The 22,881-nt window shown below is 44.0% G+C and overlaps 1 protein-coding gene across 1 annotated transcript in view; it reads right to left on the bottom strand.

The window, feature by feature from the left end:
* Nucleotides 1-22,881, bottom strand: part of MED13L (mediator complex subunit 13-like) — a 295,915-nt gene that overhangs the window by 29,118 nt on the left and 243,916 nt on the right. Inside the window, exons 9-16 of the mRNA XM_006890397.1 lie at nt 21,070-21,801; nt 20,170-20,398; nt 19,062-19,167; nt 18,634-18,758; nt 14,657-14,756; nt 8,173-8,393; nt 7,462-7,667; nt 2,353-3,290 (exon numbers count right to left, since the gene is read on the bottom strand). Coding sequence (XP_006890459.1) covers nt 2,353-3,290; nt 7,462-7,667; nt 8,173-8,393; nt 14,657-14,756; nt 18,634-18,758; nt 19,062-19,167; nt 20,170-20,398; nt 21,070-21,801 — 2,657 coding nt within the window. The remainder of the gene's footprint in view (nt 1-2,352; nt 3,291-7,461; nt 7,668-8,172; nt 8,394-14,656; nt 14,757-18,633; nt 18,759-19,061; nt 19,168-20,169; nt 20,399-21,069; nt 21,802-22,881) is intronic.

The raw sequence follows: 22,881 nt of genomic DNA on the forward strand, positions 1-22,881 counted from the left end.
CAGGATCCCTACATCACTGACAGATCTGTCTCTAACTTAACAAACCAAAAGTTGCAAACTAGTGGCCCACAGAGGTTTTGGGTGTTTCTATTGTATTAACTTTGGAACAAATTGTTCCAGGATGTTTCATAGGCAGATCTGAATTTCCTGTATTAAGTTAATTTCTAGTTTCTCCTCAGTTTGTGGAGCTGAGTGGGTGCTGTGTCCCCACACAGGCCAAAAGCAGGCCCAGCCCTTGGGAACGCTATTCCCATGCACAGCAGGGCATTCAGGCCTCCTCCCACTGCCCTCGTGCCCCTTGGAATGCCAGCACCTCAGAACAAGGGGCTGATGACACTGCAGTTAACTTGCTGCACATCTACAGATGACACTTCTGATCCAGCCACACATTACTCTCCTGCCTGAAGATCATCAGCGTGTCAAAAAAGCCCCTCAGCTCATCTTCCATGTGGCATTAGGGAAAAGACTGCCTTTTCTTCAACTCATGAACTTACTCAGGAAACATGAAGGAAAGGCGTGCTAAGAGGAAAGCACTGGGTGTGACTTTACACAGTCATAAAGGTGGAGGCACTCCTCGCTTCCTGAAGGGCCCCTGCCTGCCCTGTGTATGCGTGCCCTTCCTTGCCTGGCTTCTGTCCACTGAACATACACCGGCATTATTTAAGCAGCTTACATAAACTTCCCTACACGCCCAAGAAGGATTATGGGTCCTACTCTGGCATCTGCGCCCACCGCTCTATAGGAACAGACCCACTACAGCCCAACGGCACTCCGAAGGCCTCAGCTGCCCTCTCATGCCTGCTGACCTCTTTCTCTTTTCTTGCAACATTCTAGTGACTTCCAAGACTCCCTCCTCTCTGGCTGGGGCTTCTCTGGTTCCTGTAGAGGCGCGCCCAGGCCCCTCTCCGTGGCCTCCACATGCCAGACCGCACACAGGCAGGCTCTGTCCTATGTCCACTTCTCATTCCCATGTTCCTCTTCAGTGGTCCTGTCCAAGCCCAGCTTCCATCCTTCTACATGTCAACTCCCCACCCCCCGTAAGCGTCAGGCCCACACAGGTTCCCCCACTGTCTACTTGGTCTCTCAGAGGACCTAGAAACCCCACATATTTCCTAAGCCACTAAAACTCAATTTAGAAATTCTCCTCAGAATGGGCTTTCTCCAAGGTCCACCTCTGAGCTAATGCAGGCATTTTGGTGACAAACCCATGCGTCCTTAACATCCTTGTCCCTAGTGCCCAACCCCATACCAGGTCCTGCAGGAACCTACCTCCCGAGTCCATTCCTGCCATGCTCCAATCTGCACTCAATGTTATGATCAGAGGCAAGTCTCTTCCCTTGTAAGTAAACAAATCTGACACCAATACCTCTTCTTTGAACCTTCCAATGACCCGGCCATTAGCATGTCTCAAAATTTCTGTCATTGGGCCCCTCTTGGCCCCTAATCAACTTTCATTTCTTTGAAGGCCCCAAATGCCACATGCCTGTAAGCCACCACATAGGCCACATCTGGGGGGGCCAAGTCCTTGTCCCCTACTCTTTGCCCAGTTCACCTGTACTCCTCACTGAGGTTTCAGAGCAAACGCAGTTGCTTCTTCCAAGAAGTCCTCCCTGACCTCCAGCTCAAGGCAGGTCCCTCTACCCTACACTTTCATCACCTGCAGTGATGCACTCTCTGGTCTATCTGACTGATGCCAATTTTTCACCACCGTTATGAGGTTCACAAGGGCAGGGACCTATGCACTAGGCACCTTGTGAGCCTGGGACACATCACGCTGTGAATGCTGCAGGAATAAGCGAAGGACAAATCGCCTGACACTCAGAGCCCAACACCTGTCACCTGGCGCTTCCAACACTCGAAGAGCTGGTGATGGCCATGCTCTAGGTGAAATGTGATCGATGCTGTGAGAGGCACAGAGCACTGGGGAGCCAAGGGAAGGAGACTCTGGGGGTGGAAGAAGGCTCCACAGGCGAGATATTCTGGGAACTGGCCGTGTTAAAGGAATGGGCTACAACACGCAAAGGGGTGCAGACGGCAGGGCTTCACCCTGAGGCACTCTGATGCTCAAAAATCCCAGCATTCTCATACAGGTGCTTACCAGAAACTAACACAAGAGGAGTTTCCAATAATCACTCAAGTGTTTCAAGTTCACACATTCCCCACAGCCTGAAATGATGCTAAAATCAGGAGGGCTCTCACCTTAACGTTTTTGTTTTTGTTTTTGTTTTTTTTTTAAAAAAAAAAAAATAAGAGTGAGGTGGAAAATGTGGCTGAGGTACCAAACCACACAAACCTGTAAGCTGCCCTTAAACCCAGATAATGTGCAGGCCAACATGCACCCTGGGAACCCACCGTTGCTGTGAGGCCACGAGTGTGCGGTGGCGCTTCTGACCAGGGCCTCATCCACCTTGCCGCCTGTGGGGTTGTCCACATACTGGCGGCCCTGCTCCAGTGCGTTGAAGCACTCCGTCCAGTAATCATTGTTGTCGGCCTGCACCCGGTCATAACTCCAGCTCACACACGGCAGAGTCTGGCGGCTGTTGGAGGCAATGTAGTCCAGGAAAGTCAGGGAGGCGAAAGGCTGTGTGTGTTGATTCTGCAGGAGGAGGAGAAGGCTAACAGGAGGCTCCTGGGATTTGCGGGCTCCCTCCAGCTGAGGCAGGAAGGTGGTCTGACACAGCATTAACCGCCTCTCTGCAGCCTGGCCGATGTCGGAGTTCTTCCCAAAAATATCCAACTCGTCTTCAAGGAAGAGTCCCGAGTTGTAGCCAAGCTTGCGGTTCACAATGGCGCTAAAGCCGCAGGTGCAGCGGTACTGGTCCTCGTTGGAGGAGTCAGGGATGTACAGCCCGACATCTGCACCTTTGATGTTCATGTTGCAGGCGCAGATGCAACAGCTGTCAAAGTTCCTGTCTTTAAAGATATTCATCACTGAGTCGGAGAGGATCAAGGTGACGTAGAGGCTGTGGGCCTCGGGCACTGGCTGCATGGTGGCAGGCTCCACAGAGTTGAGGGGCCGTGTGGTGGAGGGGGTAGAGGCTGGTGACCCCTGGTCGGTGCTGTCATATTTCACAGACCCCTGCCCACTGGCAGTGCCCCCACCTCTGGGAGTTCTTGGGGTCCTGGGGGTTCGAGGTGTGGGGACAGAGAAGCGAGGGGTGGCTGGAGATGGCAAGACGCCGGCCCCACTGTTGCTGGCTGGGGCAGCGCTGTTGAGTGTCACAGGCGTGTTCATCTGTGGCGTGTTCAGATAGTCTGGGTCTGCGAGGCTCCCGACACTAGGCACGTTACTGTGATAGAAGAGAAGAAGAGCAGTAAAGATGGGCCCTCTCCAGACACGTGGACAGGCCCAGGCTGGGCCAGCCACCCTACCCTGGCTGAAGAGTGCCTATCCTGGTTCTCTTACAAACCCAAATTGACAGGCGTCAAAGTGTGTGAGCAGCAGGGGCACCGCGACACCACCACAGCGCTTCCCGCTCGTCCCCAGGCCACGCTTCAGCAAACCTGAGCAGGGAGCTTCGACTGCGCTCACAAGAAAGCACAGGGCTGGCTTTGGCTAATGGAATCTCGACAAGCTGCAACCTCTAAATGGGACTTCAGATGCTCAAGGAGAGAGAAGAGCTGAGGGTTACATTTACATCTAATTTGCAGTTACATTCTTTTCCATTTTTTGGAATTGAAAGTTTGTTAGAGAACTTGTTCTCAGAGGTTATGATCCATAGATGATCCTAAAAAGTAAATTAGAATCAGATTTTCACAGTTTTCTAATTTTCCAAATGCAGTCCTATCTGGACTTGAAATTTCACAGTAATGAGTGACTGTAAGGGGATTCTACTTTTGGTAACTCCATTTGCCAATACTATCCTGCAATTAATCTAAATATTACATATGGCACCAGGAGGTCTTACTATTAATTAGATGGATGTGCAGAAGGCCACATGTCGGACCACAATTTTCAGCTTCTAACAGACACCTGTGGGGCAGGAGGCCTTATGGTTCACTCTCAGCCCACAGTGTGCTGTGTGTTAGCTACGGCACGCTCATTTCGGTCCCATAGACTCAGTAGCTGGTTTATGAGCAGTGGCTCCTCTTAGGAATAGACAAAACGGAGTGCCTTTACTGTTCTTCTATGTTATTATTGTGAAAAACTTTCTTGGTGAACATTCTTAGTGTTCATGGAAAGCAGTGTAAAAGTCCATTCATTCCACTTCCAAGTATCAAAAGGACACAGATTCTTTCCCCCGCCCCCTATTACTCTTAATGCTCTCTTGATATTTATCATTATGGTGCTGAAAGTGATCCTCTGCCCAGACTATGCATTCATTCACTTTTAACTTGAAAGAAGACAGTCATGACACAATGACTCTTGAAATAATTTTCTTGTGAGTTTTAATTAGCTATGCTTAAACTATCATCCTAAAGATCCAAACCAGGCACCGTAGAGAAGTTTTCAATTTGAGACATGGGGGTATCTTTGAATACAGATTAAAAATGACCCAGAAACCTTGACTGGCAATCACTGCTCTCTGAGACCAAACTAATATGTTTAATAATGATCTTTACTCTAATTGGACTCCTTTCAAATTTTCTTGTTCAATGAAATCCAAGAATTATTATGTTGTTCAGATCAGAAAAGAAGTTGAACTACTAACTCAAAGCTTAAAATCATTACATTGCTTCCAGGAAGCAAGAGTTTTATCTTATATAGTAGCTTGGTCTCCTCTCCCCTCGGTAAAACTTGGGTGTCAAACTCTAAACTTGACACTGAGGCTTCAGCACTTAAAAAGAGTCATCCAAGTCCCAGCTCAGAAGCCAGGATGCAGACACTGCCTGCAGGTGCGTGTGTAATAGAAGAGGGCATGTCTTCTAGTGGATGGTGGTCCCAGCAGTACAGCCATGAAGGAAGCCACTGGAGCCACACAGATTACCAGCATTTCATCAGAATAAAGCTGCAAATTCAGTACAAATGCTAGTCCTAATGGTCCCAGATACAACCTGAGACTAGAGGTTGCCATGCTGGATGGCACAGACTTGAAACACTTCCAGTACCTTGCAAGTTGTCCTGGAAAGTGCTGGTCCAGAACACAAAGAATCTTCAGGTACCTCTGGGATGGCAAATGGTAGATTTACAGGGTAAAAATAATGGTGCAGATTATTTTACAGCAACAGGTAGTACGTGACACTTGGGAGCCTGCTGTGCAGGTCTCTAAAGCTGCTGTGTCACAGTCTGGGGGCATATGTGACAGCTCTCAGGCCAGCACACTCTGTCATATGCCCGCCTGTACATCAGTACAGTGGACAATGTGCATCCAAAGCCAGGGTTGCAAACAAGGCAGCTGCTCCCTCTGCACAGTGCTACCCACAGGACACCCAAGCCGTGAACTTGGCTGTGGAGCCTGCATGGGAGGCTGGGTCGGATAAAGCCCATTTTAAAGGGGAAAGATTCAGCTAAAATGGTCTCTCTAACGTCATCCATGAAATAAACCAAAAAGGGAGAGAAGGTGGGAATTTTGAGTCCCAAGACAAGGCCATGCAGCCTCTCCCAATCCAGGGTTCTTTCACACTGCTTCTCTGTCATATCTGTCCTCCTTATATTGGCGTCACATACACAAGCACAAAACTGACTTCGCAAGCATGCTAGAAGCGCCTAGCTGCTCAGCAAAGGTAGAGGCTTGAAGCCACTGAGCAGCTTTATGGGAGAAAGCACAGGCGACCTGCTCCCATAAACAGTCCCACCTCGTAAACCCCATGGGTACTTCTACACAGCACAGGTAAGACGCTGACACACTAGATCTGGACCAACCGCCTGTCTTGTTTGTGGTAAAAGGTTACCTCTGAGTTGGCTAACATTTTCAGAAAGGTAAATTTACATAAAAATCTAAAGTTCCAGCCTCCTCAGAAACAAAGCCGTGACCACATCAAACCCACAGGTACACACAACTATGCCTACAGGTGGGGTTTGCCCTCAACAGCCTCCTCACTGGCCCCACTTTGACAGTAAGCACCAGGCAGCTCTGGGGCTATCCTCTCACAGGCTTACATTGCTCACCTGGTCCTGACAGAAATCCAGATTTGTGGCCTTTTTTTTTGGGGGGGGGGGGGAGCCTTTTCTTTTATAAGCATTAATTACTTATATTAAGAAATTATTAACCATCAGACAACGGAATCAGTTTTACAATTACCAGTACTGTATTTTTGGACAGTATCAAACACAGGCAATCCCTGGATTAATTCCCTTTGTCGTAGGGTGAATCTGTACATACATCAGAACAGTTAAGTACAGTTGCTAATGTGAGTTAGTCAAATGCTTGTCTTGATACACAGGGTAATTTTCCATGCATTAAAAATTTAAAGATATGAGGCCTCCACTTCCATATACCTTTTAAAAGAGGGAGGTCCATCCTTTTGGGGATGTAATTTTTAAATAAACCTATCTTTACTATTTTACTCTAATTTAAATTAAAAAAAAACACAGTAACATTAAAATATCTTTAACATAAAATAGTAGTAGTAATAATAGTTTGTTGTAAAGTAGTGTCTGTTATGAAAAATCACTGTGTATGCCTTGAATTTCTGGTGAAATACTTTCTGAAGGGCTAGGTCATAGCTACAGATGGCATATAACATGGAGGCTGTCTCTATGTCCCAAAGACCAAAAAACCTTTTTGTCCCCTTCTCCAAACCCCACCTTTATTCTCCTGCCGCTTTCTCGTAAGAGGGTGCAGAGAGAGAAAAATGGTCTGTGTTAGCTCTTCATTTTAAAACGTTGAAGGAACACATTTGAAATGACCCACTTACATAAAATAAAACACTTTTCACCAGCACTGCCCTAAAAAGGAAGCATCTATACTGCCAGATGCAGACAGCTTGAGTCTGCGGGCGAGGACGATTTTATACCGAATAAGCACCGACACATGGTTCTCTACAAATAATCTTCATTTCCCAAATATTTGAGATCTTGGTGGTGGTGTTTTTTTAAAAAAGATTTATTTTCAATGTAGAATAATGTATATACTTTCAACCTAAAAAAAATCTGAACTGTCAATAAAGGCAAATTTTAAAAGATTTGTACTAAATATGATGACAGTAGTATATTTAGTTAAAATAAAAATCTCACTACAGGTGTATCTTGAAGATACTATGGCTGCGATTGTAGACATAGCAATAAAGTAAGTCGCATGAATTGCATTTCCCAGTGCTTACAAAAGTTATGTTTACACCACACTGAAGTCTATCAACAGTGCAATAGCATTATGGGAAAGTTGGAAATACTGCAAGAATAACCAAAATGTGGCAGAGATATAGAGTGAAAACATGCTGCAGAAAAAATGAAGCAAACAGACTTGCCAGATGCAAGGTTGCCACAAGCCCTCAATTTGAAAACATGCAATATATGTGAAGTGAACTCAGTCAAGGTATGCTTGCTTATACAGCGAAGGACTCCACACTCCCTGTACTTACTTGTAGCCATCTCTAATGAAAGTGGCTGCAGGAGGCATGGGCAGCTGCTCGATTTTCGGAGGGATGGCCCACGAAGGCCGGAACAGACAGGCATCGGGGATCTTCAGAGGTAGCAAGCATTGGCTCGGCAACAGCTTCAGCGGCGCAAACATGGAGGAGCCCACGAAGGGTTGAAAGGTTGGGACTTTGTGCACATAGGAAAAGTCCTGTGATGACAAGGTGGGTTCAGGGTCAACACCATGCCAATAAGCTATTTAAACGAGCCTTAAAGAACTTAACTATTCACGGCCACACAGTGCTGTGTTAAACACGGCAGAAATGGAACAAAGATTGTAGTTCAGGATTTCTCTTACTGAAACAAAGACACCGTATTTGAGGTGTCAAGTGATTTACCTATTAAAACAAACCAGCCTGCTGTCGTCGCTGATTCTGACTCAGTGGCCCCAAGTGACAGAGTAGAACTGCTCACAAGGATTCCAAGTCTGTCACCTTCACAGGAGCACACAGCCAGGCCTCCTCTCTGTAGACTGTGGTGAAATCAAGCCATCAACTTATAGGTTAACAGTCAAGGGCTTATTTCTAACCAAGGTGTTGCCAGAGCTCCTGTGGTGATATATATACTATGAACCAAGACTAACAATTCTGAGACACTTGTGTGGTTTACACCTGGGAATCACCCTGCCTGGTACAAGTCCATCGGCTGACACCTACCTTGATTTCCTCTGGCTTGGGACTCCCTAATCCATCTTCCACTTCCATTCTGAACTCTGTGAGCTGCGTGGAAACCATGCTGACCATTGGACTTTCCATCATGCCCAGGGCTGTCACTGTCTCTGAACTGATTCCGTCTTTGTAATTCATCACGGGGGAGAAAGCAGGGTGCTGCTCCAAAGACGGGGGGGTGGGGAACATCCTTTGCAGGTCTGCAACTGCTGAAAAGGAAAGGAAAAGATGCAACACACTTCTTTTATCAGGCAGAGCTTCTCCAAACACCTACCCCCAGTTAGCAACAAATGATGCAGCCTGAGGCATCCCATCAGCTACACGTAGAACACTGACCATGAATGGAGACCTCTGTGGAAGAGGGCTGTCAGGAGAATGGAGTCACGTTCAGGAACTGGCACATTATCTGATGATTTGGCCTCACAATAAGTAAGTGAACAAAATCTACACAACACGGATTTTCATTTACTCCCAACAACTGATAGGCAAGTCTAAGGAAATGTGCTACAGAGAAATTTGACATAATGAGATGGAGTATCTACTTTAAAAAAAATCCTATCCCTGTGAAGCTCAAGTAAGAAACATTTCAGAATTATTTAGCAAATGGTAGAGAGCAGATCCTATACTCGGAGAAGCTATGAGCAACTCTGGGTATTCTCAACAGAGGATGGAAATGGTGTGAAGCTGGAGCTGGTGGCTGAAGTGCCGTGGGTTCATTTAGCTTGTTTACATGGGCAGATTACCTGCTACTCTCACAGCACCTGTCTGCAGGAAAGTCTTCCAGACTGACACAAAAATGAGTTTTCTTATTTAGAAATAACAGTTCTACCTACAATCTAAAAACAATTTCTTGAAAGTAAAAATTTAATTTAAAGAATACTCAAAACATTGATTCTTGCTCTTTTACATATATATACATATGTATATCCGTGAAGACAATTAGAGGTGAACAAGACCATTAAGAGTTGTTCCTTGCAGCGTGGATTCTTCGAGCAGGACAACATCCAAGCTGTGCTTGTGAACTCTGGCCACTAGGCGGTGTCCTGTGCAGAAATGGTATTTACAAAGTTGGTCATTTGGAAGTAGTACATTTATGACCTTTTTCTCATCCCACTACTCTTCCCTAAGAAGCTCTGGTACCTAAGGAGTTGCACTGTCAGGTCAAAAGTACACAGTTCAACTCCACCAGCTAGCTGCTCCATGAGAAAAAGTGGGCAATCTCATTCTGTACAACTTACTGCCTCTGAAAACCCACTGGAGGGCCAGTTCCAAGGAGGTTCTGACCTGGCAGTACACAACAACCACAATCCTCTTTCTAACAGCTCCAAGGTTTGAACAGCCAAAGTGTAGCTACAGAATCAATTAGGCCAGGACTTTCAGCTTCTAACTGGAAATGAAGGAAGAATGAGTGTGTCATATTCCCTGGCCGGGGGCAGAGTCCGGGGTGGGGCAGCACTGTGAATGACACTGACTGCAGCGATCTATGTCCTGATCAGTGCCTCCTTGTCAGTACCTTCCTTCTCAACAGGGACGGCTCAATGGATGCGAGTGTCACCAAGCTTGCCTTGCTCCCTCCTCTCAAGGAAGGAAACAACCTCCCAAGCAGCTGCACATTCCGAGACAGAAACAAAGAGGAGCTTCTCTGAACGAGGCAGACCGTCCTCACTGCATATGCAGCTAAGCAACCACAGGTTTCTTCTCACCCATCATCCCTGCCTTGGCCGCTGGAGTCTGTGTGTAAAACTGGCAAGTGGGGCAGGGCCAAGTAGGAAGGAGTCTGGGCTGCCCCCTTCTCCAGCAGGATTCTAGGTCAGGACTTCATTAGACAAATCAGCACCTGATAACTGCTATACATAAAGAAAACCCACAAGCTCAAAGCTGATGCAGAAGGCACCCGTCTTGCTATCAGAGCAGCCTACCCTTAAGGGCCTTAACAACTCACAGAAATCAGGACACAACTGAATGAAGCAGTCTGTCTTGGAAGAAGTACAGTCAGAATGCTCCTCAGAAGTGAGAATGGTCAGACTTCATCTCAGATACTCCATTCAGTACCATGATATCATCCATCTTAGTAATACCAGTAATACTTGATGGGACCAACACAAGAGAGACCGCAGGCCTAGACAAAGACATCATTCATGGTAAAGTAAAAAAAAAGTCAGTGAAAAAAGAGGAAGACTCTCAATGAGATGACCTGAAACGGCCGCTACAATGGGCTCAACATAGCATGGGAGGACAGCACAGGGTCAGGCACAATTCCTTCATAAAGTTATTGTGAGTCGGAAATGACCTGACTAGCACCGAACAGTTACAACAAGAATATAACCAAAATGGTCCTAAAAAGAGCCCTGAGACATAATATATAACTGGAGTTCTAGTGGCCTAGAGATAATAAGGTACACTGCAATCCCAAAGGCATGTGGTTCAAACCCATCAGCTACTTCCTGAGAAAAAGATGGGTAATCTCCAAAGTGGAAAAGGTGGTTATTAAATGTAGCAGCCAACCAGATTTATGTGATTTCCTTTAAAACAGAAGATTTTAACATACAATGAAATACATCCTTCAACTTTTTTTTTGCCAAGTCACATAGCAGCTACTAGTCAGTTTTATTACAAAACTAATTTGTAAATGTGATTAGCTAGAATTCTGCCTCACAAAATCTTCAAAGCCACATTGCACTATAGATCTTAATTGCCAATATCAATCTCTGGGCAAGAATGAAATTGTTTAAATTGCCATTGATTTAAAATGACAGTGTGTTTAAGCTCTGCCTCTCCTTTACTTGGAAATGTTCTGGCTGTGGTACAAAATCTACCAAAAAAACTAATTTTTTCTGAAATCTGTGTTTTTATGGGTGAGCTTGGAGAATATTATGCTAAGTAAAATTTCTCAGTCACAAAAGGACAAGTAGTGAATAACACTGCTGTTATAAAATAGGACTGGCATGGGAGTTTGTGGGTAGAATAGGAGAAGTGTGGACAGATAATGAACACTACACTGGAGCAGCAGATGAGGGGAAGGACTGTGTGAAAGGAATGTATGATTAGGCATTATACACATGACAACAACCTGGAACGAGAGGTGCACTGCAAAGGAGACGGAGGGCGGGGGGGAGAAAATGTGCAACAATACAAATTTTTAAAACTTGGGCTTTTAAATTTCTTCTAAAAATTGTCATGAAAGCACTTTCACTTCGGCAACTTGATTTCTTTGATGCTACCTAACAGTCACAGACCTCAGTTTTCAAGGCTTCAACCAGGAGGACAATTTTTATCAAAGCTAAAACAGCAGCCAAAAAATACCATGGATAGCACGGGATTCTGGCTGCTGGAGAGAGACTTTAAAAAGCAGTCTCACTGTTGTTATTACCTGATACTCTAACAGAAGATTCTAAATCTCTGTAGTTTCCATGTTCCCAACTGGAAAATGGGAATAACGACATGTACTTGACACATTTTTGTACATACTAAGTGAAAGAACACATGTACATAAAGGAATGCTCTGACCCATACATATAAGCATTTATTAAGTCTGTGTGCCTCCAAAGTCTCATGGAATTTCTGGTAAGGAAATGATTCTGAAGAAGTCATGAGACGATCAAAGACAACTGAGACTCAAAGTGGCAAATTATCTAGAGAAACTCCTTGGGTGTCAAGAAAAGAAAAACATGGTTTTATCTGTAGGACTGTCTTCATAAAAAATAGTAAAACTGAGGGAGGGGAGAGAGGCCACAGCCAGAACAAACTCACTTGCTCCACTCTCCCTGACTCCTTAGACCCTGCACAAGTCCTGTGCTTGGCCAGAGTACACCACAACCCCCCTGTGGCCTGTGTTCTGCATTCAGTGTCTCCATACAAGGCGGAATCCTTTCAAATGTGGACCATCTTGGACTTCCAGAATCCTCCCCCACCAAGCACCTAACAGAGTCCTTGCAAAAGGCAGGTGCTCTTGTAGAATATCTCAAGTGAGGCAAATCCAAAGTCTAACTCCTTCATTTTGCCCCCTCAAAGACTCTCAAACTGACATACAATTAAAGGCAGAAATTAATAAACAATTAGTTAACAATAAAGCCTAAGAAAACGAAAATACTTTTATTACCATTTTATTACTGACACAACACTACCTAGATTAACAGAGACTGATGCTAAAGTAAACCGACTTGCTATGCCCTGCTGCTTTCTTCCTTACCCATCACAGGCAAATTATTATGGATGTCTGCTCCCCACTACCACGCCCAAGCTGCACGTGACTACTGAGAACTCAAGGGTCTGCCTGAGCTGAGAGACTGTTACTGCATATAAAACCAATGCACTGGAAGGTCCAAAAAGACAAAGTGCCTCAGGACTTCTTACCAACAAGTTATAACATGTGGATACAGTCAACTCAACAAACTCTACTCATCCTGTCAAGTTAGAACCAACTCACAGCTGAAAACTCATCAGGAGTTTTTTGGAGACTATAAACTGAAAAAAAAGAGACTACTTAGAAGGAATACATGATTAAGTATTATTTGTATGACAACAGTCCAGACTAAGAATAAGCAAAGTAGACTGGGGGAGGGGAAGGAGGAAATTAGATAATAATGAGTGAATAATTTTTTGTGAGAGAACTTGGAGGGGGTGTGGAGGAGAAAGTGCAAGAATGAATGAATGAATGAATGAATGAAAATCCAACTTGCTGTAGACTTTTGTTAAAATAACAATAAATAAATAAATGTTTTTAAAAAGGAGACTGCCTATCTTCTCGCTGGTGGGTTTGAACCTTCAGAAAGGTGTGGCTTTGGGTTTTCAGTGAAACTCCCTATGGACTACATTGCAATTCATTAGGCTAAATAAAACATCATTAAAATGAATTTCACTGGCTTCCTATAACTTTCTTAGTAACAAGAGCTACTAGGACATTCAAGACTAGCACGTGTGGCTCCGCATGTATTTCTACTGCACAAGCAGCTCTGGGTAGACAGCATCCACACACATCTGTCTTCCCAACTTCATGTCCACTAGAGGAGCTACAGAGAGGAACACACCTTGCTTTTTCATTCCCATTTCTGTGTGTGTCTATACCCAGGCACACATACACATGGTAAAAAAATTAAAAAGATCCTCTTAACCCTTGCATATACCTGGCATTGTGGATGCTAGGATTTCTGTACCATATTCCAAATTCATTGATTTTATATGGATTTTATAATCCATACTCTAACATAAGATTTTGAGTAGTTTCTCTTTTAAATAACTTCTTTCATGAACAGAAATGAAAGAGCACATAATTTTACTTTTCTGGGTAGTGATACCAACTAGCAAGATGGTTGATGAGTGAACAAATTTAGACAAGTGATCTGATATTTAATGTCATATGTGTCACTTCATGTCAGATTAAAAGCAGAGTGGTTACCCAGTTCAACACAAGGGAAGAGTCCACTCCTCTGACCTTTTCCCTATGTAGCCATTTCAATAGTATGTCTTTTAATCTGTGAGTTCCATGTTTGGAAAATTCTGCAGTACAGGGTAATAAAAAAAGAAAAATGTTTAATTAAGAAAAAACCACAGCAACTGGCTGGCTATCATTACTCATTTTCATACGCGTCGTGCTTGAGAAAGCTGTGCATATTTTAAAAAGCTATGGATCCACTGAAACTGTCAAAATGCAATCTCTGCATACTTCACACTTCTACATTCGAGTAAATCAGCACTACATTTATAGGTTCATAAAACTTTTTGACTCATCCCTATGACATGGTGGTTTTTCCCCTCAATTTGTTCTCATTACCAGCTGAAGTTAATGAGAAGATATTAAAGAATGATTTGCAATAGAATTATGTTTCTGCTTCAGCACAGCTACCCTGACATCCTTTTCTCTTGTAGCATAATGTGGCTTCTCAGGATAGAGAATATACTAAAGAAGGGGGAAAAAGGTGTCTCTCTTTCTGTCAGCATGCATAATAAAAACAAGCTCACTTCCAAAGAAAGACACAAAAACTTCAGGATGAATCTGCAAAAAGACCACAGAAAACTAACAATTCATTATCCTATGGTGAATAAAGTGATGAAAAGGAAAAGATTTTACAAGCACCATAACGAGATACTTCCTTGATAAATCACTTGAGCAGTATTTATCCTACTAGGAGAGGATTATTAGAAAAACAAACTTAAATCTTTTGCTCCCCTATATTTCAAACCATAAAGGAAAAGAGAAAGGAGGAAAGGAGGAAAGGAGGGATGGAGGGAGGGAGGGAGAGGGGGCGGAGAGAGAGCGCGCACGAGAGCGAGTGAGAGTGTGTGTGTTTTCACGTGCTCACATGCAGTTCCTATTAGCACAGAGACACTGACACAGGTTTCAGTTTACAGCCAGATTTCTGTCCCAGAAAAGAAAAGGAAGGGGCTCTCAGACGAGGCATCATAGAGCACTGAGTGAGAGAAGGCTGTGAGTCACAGGTAGGGAGGTAGGCCTCCATCAATTTGCTCCACTTACTTGGTGGGTAAGGAACTGCGGTTCTTCCATCTTTGCCAAGAGGCCGGTCTTCTGTCCCAACCACAGGCATTTTTGATGAGCGTGGTGCAGGTGATACAGCCTAAGAATAAATCACATATGTCACACCAATGTAACATATATGCAACACAGCAGCCATTCACTCTCCCTCAGCAGTCTACTGACATTTAAAAATAACTGTATTATAAACTTTGGGCATGTGGCTAGGAGGAACCAATCCTTGGAGAAGGACATCATGCTTGAAAGAGTGGAGGGACAGCACAGGAGAGGAAGACCCCGGATGAGATGGATTGATATACTGACTAGGGCAATGGGGGTAGGTGTGTAGGAGTCAATCAGACTGGCTCAGGACAGGGCAGGCTTCAGAGCTAATGTACACTGAGTCGCTATGAGTCGCAGGCAACTCTGGCACAAAACAACATTAACAACAATAATGTAACATAGGAGAGGCAGAAGAACATTATGTTGAGTGAACTAAATAAGATCATTATTGTAAAAACAGAAAGATAACTAATAAGATCTAGATAAAAGTTCAAAGGTGGAAGCGGAGAGTTGGGAGCCTGAGGATGGTGAGGGAGGAATACATGGGGTCACAGAGTTTGATGGGCAGAGGAAGGGCTTGAAGGAATTGGGTCAGATCTAGTGGAGAATTTAAAAAAGACAGGGTGACAAGTGGTCATACAGATCAGTGGTGATTAATTTTACAAAACAGTGTATGGGAACGATCATATGAAACACAATGTGAATAAAGGAACGTCAGAAACACAATGTACATGAAGAAACACAACTACACAAATAAAATTAAAAATGCCAAAAACAGCAAAGGGAGTGATGCCTTCTTACACAGTGTTCCTGGGGTGAACCCCTGAAACACCAGCAGAGTAAATAATGATGGTCGCCAGCTTGAGGAGGAGGAGGAAGCAGTACTTGGGTTTGTCCTGCCAGGCCTGGTGAGGGCAGACTGTGCCATCAGGCAGGGACACAGCACTTCTCGCCCGCAGGAGAGGAGCGCCACAGGTGGGATGATGGTGAAATGATGACATGAGGGTGTTAGGGCGGGGCCTCCAGCTACACTTGGCATTCAGTTTGCTTTTCCATTTGCGTGAAAGCGGGAGCTCAAATGGATGACGCCAGTCCTCTGAAACTATTCATCTTCTCATTTTCACAAGAAACCAGGTTTCTTCAGCACCTATTTCAAGTTACTGTACAGCCTCACAACAAACAACCCTTCATGGGAAGGTTTTTTCCGTTATTTCAAGGTCCTTACAACACAAAACAGGTGTGCTGGTGATACAAGGGTTCAAGTACTTGGAATTTAACGGAAGCTTGCCGTTTGAGCCCCCAGTCAGCTTCCTTCGTGATTCCAGCCAAGGGAACCTATGGAGCCGTTCTACTCTATCCTACAGGGGTGCTGGGAGTCAGGATGACTTGAAGGCACTGGGTTTAATTCTCTGTATTTCTAGGAAAGAAGATCCTGAAGAATGCAAATAAACTGATGACAATAAAATAAAATCATGAAAAAGGATTTTTATAACCTGAAAGTCTTTTCGATTTATTTCTTCTACTGCTATACAATGACACGGAATTTAAAAACAAAAATTAAATTCTAAGCCATTTGAGCTGGAAAGCTGTCAAAGGCCTATCTTACATACTATTCTTAGTGGTTTAAGGGCCTCAAGTCAGAACTGACCCATAGCTGACACCCAGTGGGTTTTCAGAGGCTTTAAACTGCACAGGAGGAGAGTGCCCATCTTCCTCCCACAGAGCAGTTGGTGAATTCAAACTGCACGCCACTGGACTAGCAGCATTCACAAGATTAAATGCTAGAAATCACGATAAGGTGATTTTACTAGGATAAAAATCACTGCTAAACTCATTTAAGAAAATGGAAAATGAGCTCAAGAATGTCCACGTGTGCTCTGCATGTCAGCACTGCTGGTGAGTAGGAAGGGCCTCCCAGCTGACTCTCCGATAGGTTTTCAAGGTGTCAATCACATGGAAGGAGACTGCTCACCCATTTCCCTGGAGCTGCCAGCACATGGGAATTGCCACAGAGGTGTGGCCTATGGGTAAACAGCTCAACTCGTGCCAGACACCACCAGGGCCTGTCATATTAACTAATGCATCCTGAAATGTTAACGTAAACTAACAGTCGCCTGCACTTGATGTAGACAATCGTGACACTGAGCAATTGCTCCCAATGGTGACAATGAATCTGAGCCAGGTGGCACCGTTCAGCCCTTTCCCCTTCAAGCTGTGATTCCTTTCTACTTCATAGGCTCTTCCTACCATCACCACCAAGGCCCTTCCTAGTCCTCAGAGTTATTAAAACAGCAGAAGGCAATGCAAGGCTTTAGGGAGATGGTTAGGCTCAGAAAGGGCTGTCATCTGGACCAGCAACAAGAAAGCCTATCATTTTCCACACTGTCACGTCTGTCATTCCTTCACTTACTTCACATACTCATGTCCTTGTGCTTTGCAAGATAAAAGATATCAAACATACCAAGTAACAGCCCTGTCTCCTACAAATGAGGATGATTTCAAAGCACAATTTACTTCTACACTCAGTAGCCATCAGAGGAACTTACTACTCGTGTAGATTGACACTGGAAGATCTGAGCTGCGCAGTGGGTAGAAGAGGAAGAGCCTTCCTAGCCATATTTATCTCTCTGGCCCATCAGAAACCCCAATAATGGTCTGTTCGGAGCACCCCAAATCCTTTCTGTTCAACCTTGTTAACTAAGGCTCAGGTCAGCCTCAAACCAATGTCCCTTCCTCCATCTCTCAGTGATCTCAACCTTCCACATTTCAAGTCAAATCAATTCTTTGTGGTTATTACGGCTCTCATCTTCTAAAGACCTGTAACGTGAAAGGTGTGTATTTTTTTGCTAAGCAGATGTATTTTCTTTAAAGTGAACAGGGCCTTAAAGATGTGGTGCCAAGTTAACCTTCAAGCCTTAACTTAAACAGTGCTTCTCTGTCACTTATTACTGTAACACACAGCATCTTTAGATTTGAGCCTATGACTAGACACACAGTATATAATAAGTATACTGTTGTCATCCTACGTATATTATTTCTCCATGAGTTGTATCTCAAGTACAAGGGTAATAACTGAATCATCTCTGTAACCTCAAGGGTTAGGGTTTGGTACCTGTCACAAATGATTAAATGTGTATGTCAATTATTAGCAGCATACATAACATAGGTAGATGGGGAAGTATGCAAATAAATCAAATTAAAAAAATACTAAACTAACCAGCTACTAAACTAACAAGCAATATTCTTGAAAAGAGGACCAATCTTACCCATCTGTAGGTTCCCCAGAAATCAACGGGCTCTTGTCTTTGCCCAAAGGAACACAGATGGCTATAAAGACAAGGAGACGTGTCCACATGCAGCCTCTAAGCCTAACTGTTCTTCACAGAAGGACAATTTTTCCTGGCATTTCAATCACATACTGACAATGATTTGTATTCTTTAACCTTTCTGTTCATAAATTCTATTCCTTACTGTGATGCCAAGTTCCTAAACAGTATGCAACAGATCTGAATTCCATAGCTCTCAGATACAGACCTCTGATGTATTAGATAAGTATTTTTCAAAACTGAGCCAGAATGACTACACAACACATTTCTATCAAGTCCATGAAATCTAGGAGTTACTAAATGGAAAAAATTGTGATCTTTACAACAGGAACAACATAAATGAGGAAGACCATCAATAAACATCATTCAAGAGATGGCAGACACTACGTTCAAAAGATGGTAATTTGTTGAATGTTTTTACAGCCACATTTGTTGAAGGGTATTAGACACCAACATTAAAATACCAAACAATACTTTTTAAAACATTCAAAACCTGAAGAAGAGCTCCAAAATTCAGCAGAGTAAACTATAAAGAAACAACTCCCTTGTCTCCCTTGGAGGGAAACTTGGGGCGTGAACTGGCAGACTCACCCCAAGTTCGTCGTCATCGGAATTATCAAAGATGTTGTCTAAGTCATGCAGGGAAGGTGCTAAGTCTGTCACCTGCGTGAGACTACTGGAGCCAGCTCTGCCAGCAGCGTTATCCTGCCGGACATCTGCAGGAAGGAGGCAGAAGGATGAGAATGAGCGGCTTTGCCAAGAGGGCAGGCCTGAGGGGCGCACACAGATCTCAAAGCACAAGACCTGCCTGCCAATTTCTTCCCTATGGTTTTAACTCAATTTAGAGACGATTATTTCCAAGTATGTTTATCAGTTTTGAAAGGAACTGAGGATAAATTCTATCAAAGGTGAGATCAAATTATCACTACTACATATAATATCATTCTAAAGTAAGAGACATCTCCCTGGCATTTCATTTTAGCAACAATCCAAGTGAGGCAAATAATCATTGTACACACCTGTTTTAGTAGCAGAACTGAAAATAGACATGGCATTTTTCCCATCAGGCACCGGCGTGGAATGACCTGGTGTAGTGACATCCTTGGTACCAAATCCATCCTCTGACTGTATAATAAATTCAGCCAAACAAAACACATGAACACCAACCCAAAGTGTGAAATATGAGGGAGAACACAAAGAATTAGAGGGTAGAATGGAACTTGTTATGAGCACAGGTATGATAAACCATGGTCTATGCAGCCAAAGGAGACCAAAGAGAGGCCCTTTTCCTGAATTTGAACTGAACCAAGAATGCCCCCACTTTTCCCTCAACCCCATGGGGCATTCTAAGTGAAGCTGGGTTTTAAGCCTAAAAGGTACTGGGGTTTTTTATTTCAGGCCGGCCATGGAGCTAAAAGCTGCCTTTCATAACAGCTTTGATGCGGAATCATGCATCATGCTTTCTGGATCTAAAGAGATCTCTGGACATGAGTCTATGAAACACTCCCAGGAACTAAACTGGCCTCTTTTAATTGTCTCCTTTCATCTACTCTCAAGAATATTTTTTTATATGGTCCAATATTTCAGAATGTCTTAAAATTTAAGGGGTAAGATAGCAGACACCACCAGTACAGATATTTATGACAGAAGAAGTCATTAAAATTAACACTGACAGTTTGGGAGTAGTGTTATTATTAATCCAGTGAGATAAATAGGTAAAGCGCTCAGTGTAATAAACATAACAGGCGCCCAGTAAATGGTTGATAGAATCAACTTCTTTTTTTCCTTCCTTTTCATATCAGCTACTTTTTAGTTATCCTTAAAGAGGAATAAGCAGGGAGCATAGGCCAATAAGAATTAGCATATGAGAAGAAGCATGCACTGGGCGAGCTACAGCCTGGAAAATATGAGGCTTCATTTATGTTCGGCTGACTTTTAAACAAAGGTGAGCCATGACATAAAAAGGAGTGATTCGCTGTTCGATAACAATAGTACCAAGAGCATGAATATGGGGACAGAGCGATCAGGCAAGACTATCCCAAACGTTCTGCTTCAAACACCTTCCTACTTGTGTCACCACAGACAGAACCCCACACCACACGGGACCCTCTTGAGGTCAAAGGGTACCTTATTCTTTTTCAGGGAATCTTTCTCCGTTCCTTGCTTGCATTTCTTGGTTGCTGTGAAAATGTATTTTATGTCACCGTCCTCAAAGGTATATGGATCATTGACTTCTCCCACACTGTCCCCTGGTTGCTGGGTTAGGGGCAATGACGGGTCGAGGAAGTGGAGAGGCTGCATTGGGGGCTGCTTGTTTTGCCAGATTTTAAACCGTTTGTTAGGCTGTGCTAAGAGTCTGAAAGGAAAAAGAAGTGAAAATTTAAGCAAGATCAACAAGGCAAAATCATTTCAAAAAACAGAGCTGCACATATGATTCCATTAAAAAGTACATCCATTTAGTGCTATTCTGTTAGAAATTGTATTCACAGATAAATACATCTCAGAAGGCTTTTCCAAGAACATTATGTTTGAGCCTGATTGCCCTCTGGCCCCACGCACTTTTGAGGACAGACTGCCTAGGTTCCAGTTCCATGTGTCATTTACTAGCTGCATGACCTCAGTTTCTCAGCTAGGAAATGAAGATAATGATGTGGGAGTGGAGAAAGTAAGTGAGGTAATGCGTGTGAGGCTCACAGAAGGAGTGAATTCCTATGACCAGACACCCAAACGTAAATTAAGCCATCCTCTGAAGTGTCAACATATGAACGAGGTGCTGACAGCAATATGGGAAGGCTCAAATACAAAGAAATGTGGTCTTTGATTAAGACACAGTAGGTAAAAAGAAAATATTAAAATGCTACAAGGAGCCTTGATATGCCGCTGAGTGCCAACCTTCATAAAGAACACAGCACTTTCTGTGAGTCAGGAACGGTAGAGCAAAGCCCGCTGTGGTGCGGCCTGAGGGTGGAATGGGAGGTGAGGGCAGCCCTGGGCAGGTGTCTGTGACCACACGGCTTCTCGCCTTACCTCTGCAGCGCGGTGCTCTCGGAGTTTACCTCCATTTTGGCATCGTATCTGTCACCCTGGAGCTCGGGCGGCTTGAACTCAGTATCCTCACTGGGTGGGAGGCAGTAACTGTGCCACTGCTTCTCTGAAGATTCTGGGTTTGAGGGCCTGATCCCACAATACAGGGCTGTCTCGCTGACCTCTGCCATCAGAGGCAGTCTCTGGCCTACAAGGACGGTCCTGTCATCCAGAGTTGACAACTGCTGGAGCTCAAGCCCGTTTCCGTAAAGGGCTGGATTCACAGGGACAGACGGCGGGTCCAAACTCTCTGCTTCCTGACCTCGGGGCTGAGGGCTGAGTGTTGGTGGCAGCGGGGAAATAGGGGAATGAGGTGAATCCATAGGATTCAGATTCATTTGCTTGCTTGTGTTTCTGGAAGGCACGGCCATTTGCTTATCATACTTCCTACTGCTGGACACCTCCAAGGAGGAGTCAATCCCTGCCAACCCCAGCTTCTGTCCCGGTGGATCCTGTTCCATGCATAACTCTTCAGCCACCGAGGGCCGGTGGTGAAATGGTATCAAGGGTCTCTTTTGCAACTTGTCTCCTTTTTCCTGTCTCTCTGTTGTTTTGTGCTTAGAAGAAGCAGGAGGTGGTAAAGATGAAGATGAAGATGGTCCTGCACTGAAACCTGGTTGCGATATTGTGGGAGGTCGACTGGGTCCTGCTGTACAACGTTTTAAAAGTTTATGCCTGAAATTAGAATAAATAGAGTCAGTATGTGGATAAAAACAACTGTGTATTATCACAGTATGAAAGAGACATATGTCTCTGATGGGTTATATTTATTTATTCTCAGCACACAAATTAGAAGCATTAATACAGCTCTGGCAGCCCAGTGGTAAGAAATTAATTGCACTGCCATCCCAAAAGTGTGAGGTTCAAATCTACCAGCTGCTCCACAGGAAAAGGATGGGCGACCTCCTTCCATGTGATCTCTCTGCTTCTGAAAAGCCACTGGAGGCTCAGCTGTGAGTTGGTTCCAACTTGGCACCATACACCACCACCACCATACAACAACTAACGAAGCTCTGGTAGTACACTAGTAAAGAGTTGCACTGTCAACCCAGAGGCACGTGGTTCAAACCCAGCAGCTCCTCTAAAGGAGAAAGACGGGCAATCTCCCCCAGTGTGATTTGCAGTCTCTGAAAACTCTCTGGGGAGTCAGCTATGAGTTGGTTCTGACTTGCTAGTACATAATAACAGAAACAACGTAACTACATACTAACAGAACTCCAGGTTTTATTATATTTAAAAAGCTTGGAAAAAAACACAAAACACATCCTGCCCTCCCACCAAATCACAAACAAGTAAGCACACAAAAGATGAACTTATCAATAAAGGTTAAGTTAAAATATTGCTAACTCCATAAAACTAATGGTTTGAGAAATCCCCAAGTCTTTGAAACATGGCAAAGAAGTCAGATTACCTATGTTCTCATTGCACCTGAAAATAAGAATTATGAGAATGTCTGGTCAGAATTGAAAAGAAAAAGTCGGTGATTTCTCTCTAGAACACTCAATCAACTCTACTACAGAATGACTTCTAATGACTTACAGTATCGTAAGCTGGGACTAAATTAGCTCTCCAAAAGATGATGAGGGCAAGTCTAAAAATACTGAATAGGAGCAGTATACTAGACACTGTCCAGGCTCCCAGTATCCGAGAGCAAGAAGGCACACAAGACAACTGGTCTGTGCAGGCACGTGTTAACATGAGACAGAAGTATAAGGTCAGAAGGGGATATTAAGACAACACACATAACAGAAAAGT

Source organism: Elephantulus edwardii, unplaced genomic scaffold (assembly GCF_000299155.1).
Source record: "Elephantulus edwardii isolate Elephantulus edwardi_28Jun2011 unplaced genomic scaffold, EleEdw1.0 scaffold00089, whole genome shotgun sequence".
Lineage (NCBI taxonomy): Eukaryota > Metazoa > Chordata > Mammalia > Macroscelidea > Macroscelididae > Elephantulus > Elephantulus edwardii.